General features: G+C 34.4%; 1 protein-coding gene across 1 annotated transcript; it reads right to left on the bottom strand.

The window, feature by feature from the left end:
* Positions 1 to 814: 814 nt before the first annotated feature.
* On the bottom strand, positions 815 to 10085 carry commd1 (copper metabolism domain containing 1). Its single transcript, XM_039686016.2, has 3 exons — positions 9875 to 10085; positions 8403 to 8690; positions 815 to 3198 (listed from the first exon to the last, which is right to left on the bottom strand). The coding sequence occupies exons 1-3, from the start codon at positions 10046 to 10048 to the stop codon at positions 3091 to 3093; spliced, it is 570 nt and encodes a 189-aa protein (XP_039541950.2). The 5' UTR covers positions 10049 to 10085; the 3' UTR covers positions 815 to 3090.
* Positions 10086 to 10297: the final 212 nt, after the last annotated feature.

Here is a 10297-nt window from a genome sequence, read left to right as displayed (position 1 = left end):
AATTGATTGGTTGTCCACCCGCTCATAGGCTGTTTAAACCACACATTTGTTGTAAATGACAGAACGAGGACCATCCGTTTGAGGTCGAGCAGCAACAAAAGCACACTGATGTGTTTGGTCTATGATGATAAACAACACACAACAGTCCTCGTCTGGTTCACGTCCAGATATTCACACCTGCGCGACCTGACACGTCTCAACCCGTTCACCTGATGGGTGTTAACTCTTCTTAAATATTTAAACAGATTGGGTGGCATCGCAGTTCATTAGTAAATACTGAGTCTCCAAACACACACAGAATAAAAATAAAATATGAAGGGCTACAAAGTATCATCCAAAATTTAACAACATCAAAAGTCAGTGAATGTTGTCTTTAAATCTTTAAATCTTTATATTTAAAGTTGTTTTTTTTCCTATTCATTTCATATGAGTTTGGCAATTTTATTTTCTAACAATAAACACTGAATAAAAGTAAAATAATGTATATTTTATACAGAAAATTTAGCTTTATATTGTGTTAAATTATGCTTTATCTAAAATATATGTATTTTTTTTTTACAACAAACAAATGGCATTTGCATAATAAGACACTTATTTGTATCCTAATCATGAACAACATACCATTTACCTTTTTTAAAATATGGGAACGGTGATCTTATCTATAAATAAGTACAGATTAACAACATAACTTTGTTTTGAATTTCAGAATGATGACCTTCGCTCAAAAGCACAGCCGTAATAAAGGCGGATCATGATTGTTGTTGTAATAAATATCTGCTGTTCCTAGAACACTAAATCATCTCGCAGTTTGCACACACATAATAAATATTAACTCGCATACATAAGAAGATTTACAGGTCATGTCAGATCATTTAATGTTATTACTTAATTTAGTTATTAAGTGACTATGTAAAAGCACAATTATCCCTGTGAAGCGAGGTTGGCGGGTTTGGTTCAAATTAAGGGTTTGGTGGTTCAATTTATGTCTCAGTTTGCTTGGTTCGTTTGTTCCGGACTAAAAAACAAACATGTCAGACATCATGACTTTTGCGTAAACATACACGGCACTTTCAAGTCAAGTGGCGTGTTATCTATACGCATTTTGAGCTATCCGCGTGCATGTACACGTTAAATGTCCGACGCAAAATGTAGATCTACATCTGGGGAGCGATATTTTTTTTCCTAGGATGGTAGGGGAAGACTCATAAAGGCTATTTTGAACCTTGTTAGTGGTATAAACTAGCGATTTCTTTTTACTAGCGCATATGCTAAGATAAAACTCTTTACATTCGATTATCATGGAAACAAATCTCAGAGAACGGTTGACTAAGTACCAATTTTTTTTTAGACAAAAGGTTCATTCTCCTTTAAAGCACAAAAGTAGAGGAAGTATTTCTGTATTATGAATATTCAAACGAGTATGGACTACAAATGAGTGTGTTTAAGTGATGAAATAAGTGGGTTTGTCGGTAATTGCATCCTGATCAATGAAACTGGCTCTTTCAAGGAGTTTACACTCAAGAGCAGATTAGCTCAAGATTTGACTTGTTCATAATGTGTGTAAAGGGTTTGCGGTGGTTGCTAGGATTTGAGAGCTTTCAAAACACGAGGAACACTTTGGACGGGCCCATTCAAGCGCATCATTCACAATGTTCCTGTGTCATGTGCGAGCCCCTAAAGGGACGTGGTGGTGGAAAAAAAAAAACTTCCTTTTTTCCTTTATCAAACTATATTAGTGGAAAACCAACACTGAAACAATACAGAACCTAAAACACTGTGAGAGGATTTTTTTTTTTAACCCCTTAACTGTCACCGTCCCGGTACCGGGACACCTAACTTTACTTCACTATATTTCTATAAAATCCTAATCTAATTATGACAAATTATATATCGCTGGAAAGGTCTAAGACTTCTAAATAGATATTCTACCCCTGGTTTGTGTTAAAAATTATGTAGGAAGAGTAACTGATGAATTTATGACAAGAGTGCACCTCCAAAAAATCTGCATCATAACAAGAGTTTTGACCTTTGTCACAAAAAGTCGACGCACCCACTTTTAATCATTGAAACTTCTGTTTTTATGCTAAAAGTTCATAATGAAACATATAATCTAGTATTTTTCAATAAAAAATAAAAAATTATAGTATAATATTATCCTCTAAAAATGATAATATTTATATTTATTATCCTCTAAAATGTAATATATTTTTTTACCGCCTTTTTTATTATATCACATATTTTAGTAGTTATCATAAATTAGGTATCATTTGAAAGCTTATAAACTCAGAATTCATCCTGTGAAAACTGTTTTATAATTGAACGTTGCGTTACCATAGAAACGGTACTTGTTTTATCAGGCTCCTCCCCTTTTGGGCGTCATTATATTTCATAATTTATGATCAAAACCTTTTCTAATCTTGACAAAATTGATATTGTCAGAAAGGTCAGAGTCTCAAGGTTCCAAATTTTGTGACAGAATTGATATTTGGACAGAAATTTATTAATTTGTTAAGGCAGAATGTATACAACTAAATTCAATGGAAATCAATGGCACCCGGTGGCTATTTTTGGTACTACGCCTAAACAAAATCACATGGGAACATCAATTTTTGTGATATCAACTTCAAATTTGGAACATAACTTGATAAGATTTATGGCTTTGATTTTATAGAAATTTTAGAGTAAAAAATATTTTGTAAAATATATATTTTATATAAAATAAAAAATATATAGTACAGTATATTTGATTTACTATAAATTTAAACTTCCATAACTTTTTCATACTTTCATTTTTTGAAGTGTTTTCACTTCAGCAATATTCTGCTGAGTGTTTTCTTTAAAACAAGACCAAACTTGGGTATATATTCCAAAGCATTCTTAAATTACAACCATTTAAGTTTGAATAGTGTATTTTAACCCCCATTCTCAAAAGGGGGGGTGACAGCTAAGGGGTTAATAAACTCAGATATCAAAGTTTGAGGTTTGACAATGATTATTTATGATGAAAATAACAATACAAGTCTCTACACACATTCTCTCTCACACACACACACACACACACACACACACCTATGAACAAGCAGATAAGCTCTAGCTGCGATGTACGACGCTGTCGATGCTCTCCTGAAGCTCTGCCATCTTCTTCAGCACCAGATTCACCTTCTGCTCATCAAACTCCAAACACACAAACTCAGAGCTCTGAAGTAGAGAGAGGGAGAGAGAGAGACTGTGAATGGTGAAGCTGAAGTGACCCAAAATCATTTTCCACAACACATGACGTGTAATATATCAGAAGTGCTGCTGACTCGGCTGTTGCAGAGTCCACCCGCATCCACACAGCGGTGTCCGATTCGCTGCACGGACCGCACTCTAAAAGCAGAGAATCCGACTTCAGTCCTCGGAATTCTGCACTTGTAACTTAGAATCAATAAATAGAATGTTTTTAAACAATCAGATTCGATTTGCATTTGCTAACGGTTTTCCTGGAATTCTTGATTCTGATTGGTCAGTTTGGTTGTTTTTTTGCGCAGTGATGCTAGACTGTTCATCACTGACTGAACTGGTTTCCTACCGAGTCTCTTATCTCTCATATCACTTGTGAACCGATTTTATGTCCATCAAATCACGTATTGAGTAGGTACTACTATTTGAATTTATTTAGTGACTTAGAAAAAGTTTGTTCTATATAGTATGAATATGGGTAGTATCAGTGGTGGAGGAAGTACTGAATCTCAGTACTTAAGTAAAAGTATAAATAACCAGATAAACATTTACTTGAGTAAAAGTAGAAGTAACACAATGACAACCATACTTAAAGGGTTAGTTCACCCAAAAATGAAAATTAAGTCATTAATTACTCACCCCCATGCTGTACCAACCCCGTAAGACCTTCGTTCGTCTTCGGAACACAAATGAAGATATTTTTGATTAAATTTGAGAGCTGTATAACTACCACATTGGCTCCTAAGGGACTGCCTCTTGACGGCCCAAAAAGTCAATGAAGAAAATGTTTATATATCCCAAGTGACTACCGTGGCTCAACTATATGTTTATCAAGCGACGCGAAAACTTTTTGTGCGAAAAAACAAACAAAAATAACGAGTTTATTCGACTATTTCTTTTCTTCCTTGTAGGCCAGAACGAGACTTTTTTTCTTTTGTTTCTTTCTTTATTTTGGCGTCACTTTAGTCCCTTTTTCCTTAAGGGTAAATTGTTGCTTACTTTCTTTTATTTTATTTATGACTTATCTTTGTTTTCTCTTTATATAATTGTTTATATATATTTTTTTGGAGGCTGTTGGCTTCCTTACTGTTCCTAATTTACTTTATCATTCGTTTGGTATTCCTTATCTTTTGAATAATAAATATCATTATTTTCATTGGCAGTTTGGTTTCGCTTATTGTTTCTTGACACACACTACCATTTCCACAGTTTTACAAGGTTTTCTTTAATGTTACTCCTCTAACCCCTAGATTAGTTTGGAGGGGTCGTAACATATGGAAAATGCCAAATATCGGCGGTCGATATATCGGTCTGGCTCTAGTTGAAAATACTGAGGAGTTAAAAGGAAAAGAAGCAGATTACGCAGTCAGATTATGACAACTGCATTACATTACAAGTGTCTAAATATATATATATATATTTTTTTTTTTTTTGCTATCTCGCCCAACCCTAATGTCAAGCCCCTTTTGTTTAGTCACAATAGCCATATCACATAACCTGTAACCGCTAAAGTAAATATAATTACATCGAAAAGCACAAATGACAACGATTTTTAATAAACAAGTTCAATTAAGGAGCAAATTCATCTGTGCAATCTAGTTGCAGGAAAACAGAAACATGATCTGATATCTCACACTACGGATGTGGCAGACAACTAGGCAACAGCTCCATCCTGAAAAATGACGAAGGCGTTTAGGGTTAGAAAATGCCATTTTCACTCTTTTTAATAACTGGACTAAACAGTATGTAACCATACTAGGCAGTGGATGTGTGGAAATCTCGTTTCCTTCTTGCCGGCCAAACACAACACGGCACTGAGAATGATTCGTGGTTTTATCAGGCAGTAATTGATCTCGTGACCCAGGATGAAGAATCAATCTCCTCTTTTAGCATCTTTGTGGCCGTGATGAGGGACCCTTACGCTCTCCAGCTGCTCCGAAGAGAATTGAATACCCAACAGTCCCCTATTCTCTGAGCATGAATCACACGGCGTGTAATGCAGCTCTCTGCACACGGCACCAATGATGCCAAACAATCAGAGCACTCAGACAAACACAGTCTGAGAGCCACTTACAGCTGAAAGGAGGATCCTCTTACAGTGCACAATTCGCACAAAAATATGAATAAATTATTTATGGTATAAAACGTCTATCGTTCGTTAGAGTTTTGCTATATCATGTATATATGAAGAGTTCAGATGCAAAAGCCTCTAAATGCCATTTGAAATTTTCTTCTTTAATGATGATTTTTGTCAAGCCTGTATATTTAAGTTCAGTAATTTCACTTAAATGGCAATGATAATTACCTATTAATTGTTATTTAAGTGAAATTACTGAACTTAAATATACAAGTTTGACAAAAATCATCATTAAAGATGAAAATTTCAAATGGCATTTAGAGGCTTTTGCATCTGAACTCTTCATATACACGTACCACAGACACTTTAGAGGTGAAAGAGACAAACAGATGGACTTGCTTGACGTTAAAATGAGTTATTAAGTGCAATAAGTCGTGAAAAACAACTTTAGTGGTTCAATGGTTCACAAAACTCACGGTTCGGATCATATTATGGTTTTTGAGTCACGGATCAGACAATTTTTTGGATCAGCTAGAAATATAAATATATTTTGGGGGTGGGGGTAACTTTGGTTTCCATTTATTACTAAAAGCACACTTACCACAGCAAAAACTACTAGCCTAACTAATAAACTTTAAAAATACATTTAATAAACGTTAAACTAACTTTAAAATAAACACTAATAAAGTGAACAAGTGAAAAGTCGGTACAAAATAAGAACAAATCACAAGCATAGATAAATACGAACACCCACCCACCCATAAAACAAATCAAAAGAATAAGAAAATCAAAAAGAAAAAAGAAGGCTGTCTTGGTTAAATGACAACATACAGCAGATATTTGGGATAAGCATCTAAAATTTGCAAACGTAAAACCCCCAAATGACCTTGATCGGAAAGAGCGGATGATGATCGGAGAGAGTAATGACGGCTAATGTCACTAATGGCTTTCTGTTTCCTGTAACCCAGACCTCTTGATAACAGGGGAAATAAAGACATGGATTAGAGCTCCATCAAAACCTCAGGAACATTTTGAGGACTTACACACTTTGCTTATGAGGGTGTTTCTGTAAATAACAAACAGTTTATGATATGATGTCCAGTGTGATATTTCAATTTAGAGGTATATTACACAACAATATGCATGGAAGAAAACTATAGTTTTACTGTAATAGTGACATTGCAAAATTACTGAAAATTCATAAATAAATTGCTAAAGTTACATATATATAATAAACAAATGTATAAAGTAAATTTAATGTAAATGCATATATATATATATAATAAACAGTAATCAACATTTGAAGTGGATCAAAACCTTTCATCAAAGTTATACATGAATTAAAATAAAACTCGTTCTTGTCTTAGGACAACTTTGATGACCTTTTTTGATCGACTTGTCAAATATTGACTAATAAACTATAATATAAATTAGGGCTGTCAAACAATTAATTGCAATTAATCGCATCCAAAATAAAAAGGTTGTGTTTACATAATATATATGAGTGCACTGTGTATAATTATTTTGTATATATATATATATATATATATTAGGGCTGTCAAATGATTAATCATGATTAATCACATCCAAAATAAAAGTTTTTGTTTACATGATATATGTGGGTAAACTGTGTATAATTATTTTCTATGTATATAAATACACACATATGCACGTATATTTAAGAAAAAAATATTTATATATAAAATATCTATATTTATATATAATATAATTTATATATAAATCTATATACAGTGTATACATGGAAATATTTCTTTAATATATACAAGCATGTGTGTGTATTTATATATATAAAATAATTATACACAGTGCACCCACATATCATGTAAACACAAACTTTTATTTTGGATGTGATTAATCACGATTAATCATTTGACAGCCCTAATATATATATATATATATATATATATATATTACACACACATGCATGTATATATTTAAGAAATATTTTCATGTATATACTGCATGTATGTTTAGACATAATTCATATTATTATATATAAATATTTTATATATAAATAAAAAAAATTCTTAAATATACATGCATGTGTGTGTATTTATATATATATATATACACACAAAATAATTATACACAGTGCACTCATATATATTATATAAACACAAACTTTTATTTTGGATGCGGTTAATCGTTTTACAGCCCTAAAATAAATGTAACAAAATGTATTCATATTATTAATAATACATCATTAATAATCAAAAGGAATACATGTAGAGTGTTTTTCCACTTACACTGTATTATCCTAATTATTAATTCATGCTTTCCATAGATATTCAATGTAGCAGTTTCAGGAAAACCGTCATCATAGAAAGCGAAGCACAGCTGTGCGTTTACAGAAGATTAATCAAAACCTCTGAACATCAGTCAGTCAACAAGAATTGAACTGTGCCATGGTATCATTTCAATAAAAAATAACTTCTCTTTTCACCTGAAATTTAGACTAGCCTATCACACATAAACACAAAAGGCCAGTTTGCATTACACTGACTAAATAAATAGTGCTTATACAACATTTGTCCAGAGGGTGGTTAACGGACATGCAACATGACGTGCTGTCGACTCGATTATACTATGTATTATTGGTGCTAAAAACATAAAACAATGTAAGCTGTGCAGTTCCCAGAAGATTATTCACGACTTCAGAACAGCTGTCAATCAAGATGAAAAATGTACCTATAGCATGTAATAAAAAAAATGTAAAAAAAAAGTCACAACTGGTATAAAATCTTTTTTGTGGGCTTAAGATAAACATGATACTTTATATCTTCTACCTGTACAATAAATCTTGCTCCTTCACGAATGCAAAATACTTTCACTACAGTATAACATCAATGTAAACTCTTTGATGGAAAAAATACTCTCAGATTTTTACTTTGAGGTTGGTTTTTCCACACACATCGCCGAACACCCACCCAACATGTCACAACTACTGACCAATGTGCAGTACAACACAGATGGGTGTGACTTCATTTTTTCGGGACATGTCTACGCATATTCATAGGTGTGTGAAGTATCCACATTTCCCAAGCGAACTTAAACTTGCATGACTTGAACCCTCGTTTCTCACCTCTCCGGTGCGGCCGAGCTCTAGCTCCACCAGTGCAACGGGACTGTTGGACACCTGCCCCCTGCTGGCGGACGTGTGCAGGTCCACCCTCCACTTCAGGCCCCTGAGGCCCGGCTCCCAGCGACTCTGAGCCAACAGACTCTCTCGCACCCGCGTCCGGTGGGTCTTCCAGAAGCGACCCAGAGCGGCCGCCTGCTCCGGGCTCACGCCGCCGCCACCCTGCCTACGCGTCTGCGCCGTGAGGAACGCTTCCAGCTGCGCCTGATCCATGTCCGCTGATGCCATAGACTGCAGGGGGGACAGACAGATCAGGTTATGGGGGTAGTATGGGATAAATGCTGATATTTGGCATTATCAGTATCGGTCGACAAGTTTTAGTGTTGGCTGATAGGAGTCAGACGCAGACTTTTATTTTGACAGCGCTGAAGACACAGGAGCTCAATCTAACACTGGAGCACAATTTAACACTGATGTACACCATAATCTTCTCTCATATGACCTGTTATTTCTTAATGTTTCTCATGTCTGAACAGAGCTTGTGAAAGGCTGTAAGTATAATGCCGGTGTTACTTGGAATAATCTGCAAAATATTTTAATGTTGGTCATGGTCTCATCACAAAATTAAGTAAAGGTACTTTCGCAATATAACGTAACGTTATATGTGATAATATAAAGCGGTTCTTATGTTATTTGTTGCTGCCTTCTTTGACAAGTCACTGTTTAAAAGTAATTTTGTATAAATGTATGGAAAATTAGACCAAATATTAGACAGAACTACTAAATAAAATGAACAGTAAGCTATATGAAATGAAATGTATTATAGAGCTAGCTAGTAAAAATGACAATATTGTAGCTTTTTTCAAACTATTTCTTTATTTTAATATATATATATATATATATATATATATATATATATAATACTAGGATTAAAGAACCAAAACGCTTCTAAAGTATTAAACTGTTTATTTGACATATTTTATAAGTATGTTTACACATTTATATATTATCTAATTGTTTGTAATTTAGTATTTATGCAAAAGAAATATAAATCTTATTGCAGCCAGCAATTGTTATGTATAGTTATTTACTGTCTTCGTGATATATCACATGAAAAAATTCATAACGTCGATTAGTATACCGTAGTTTATACCTCTGAATACTACCTAAGGAGTGAACGCATTGTGGAATGATACACGTTCTCATAAAATATATATTTTCCCCCCTACATTTGTTTCTTATGCTCTACTAAACAATGAAGTGACATCTAACGACCTGTCAAACGAGCATTGGCGCTGCAAGAAATCTGCTGCTCTCTAGCGGTGGACAGATAATGCAAACTACACCTGCATTTAGTTTTAAACAATTAAACTTCTCTATGAAATGTTTCCGTTTGTATTTTGATGCAGAAATATCAATCAACGTCCCCGTTATAATGTAAAACTCGTATGTATAGTGAGTGAGTGTATCGATACCTTGAGGAGCGATCTCATCTTATCATGCAGCGCGCGGAACTCGTCCTGCGTCGTCTCGGCGTAGAGCTCATTCTTCAGAAACTCCTCTGTGATTTCTGTATTGCCGTAATAAAGTCTCTGTGCGATTCCGTTCAATAAAGCGCTCACACATCTCTGGCTGTCCGCGTCAGCCATGTTGGATGTTGACAAGGGATCATGTGATCCGCGTGACGCGTCCTCGCGCGTTCACTTCCGGTATTTTTCTGTTTCATATTTACCAGAACCGTTAAATATGATATAAACACAAACGTAATCCTCCTGGGACCCAGAAATAGACTTTTGTCCACTGAAGTGGACATTATATTTTAGTGAATTGATCCGACACCAAACACGTCACAGTTTTAGTCTGGATCTGCAGTTTCACTTGCCTGGTTCAACCAGACT

This window comes from Pimephales promelas, chromosome 6 (genome assembly GCF_988280905.1).
Source record: "Pimephales promelas chromosome 6, fPimPro1.hap1.1, whole genome shotgun sequence".
In the NCBI taxonomy this organism is placed as follows: domain Eukaryota; kingdom Metazoa; phylum Chordata; class Actinopteri; order Cypriniformes; family Leuciscidae; genus Pimephales; species Pimephales promelas.
This window is presented reverse-complemented; position numbering and strand designations above follow the sequence as displayed.

Bases quoted from the DNA above. Each gene is read 5' to 3' on its own strand.
- commd1 (XM_039686016.2), bottom strand. From the start codon at position 10,048: ATGGCTGACGCGGACAGCCAGAGATGTGTGAGCGCTTTATTGAACGGA. The intron at 8,691-9,874 runs GTATCGATACAC...TCCCCCCTGCAG, and splicing joins AGATGAGATCGCTCCTCAAG to TCTATGGCATCAGCGGACAT. The intron at 3,199-8,402 runs GTGAGAAACGAG...TCTCTACTTCAG, and splicing joins AGCTCGGCCGCACCGGAGAG to AGCTCTGAGTTTGTGTGTTT.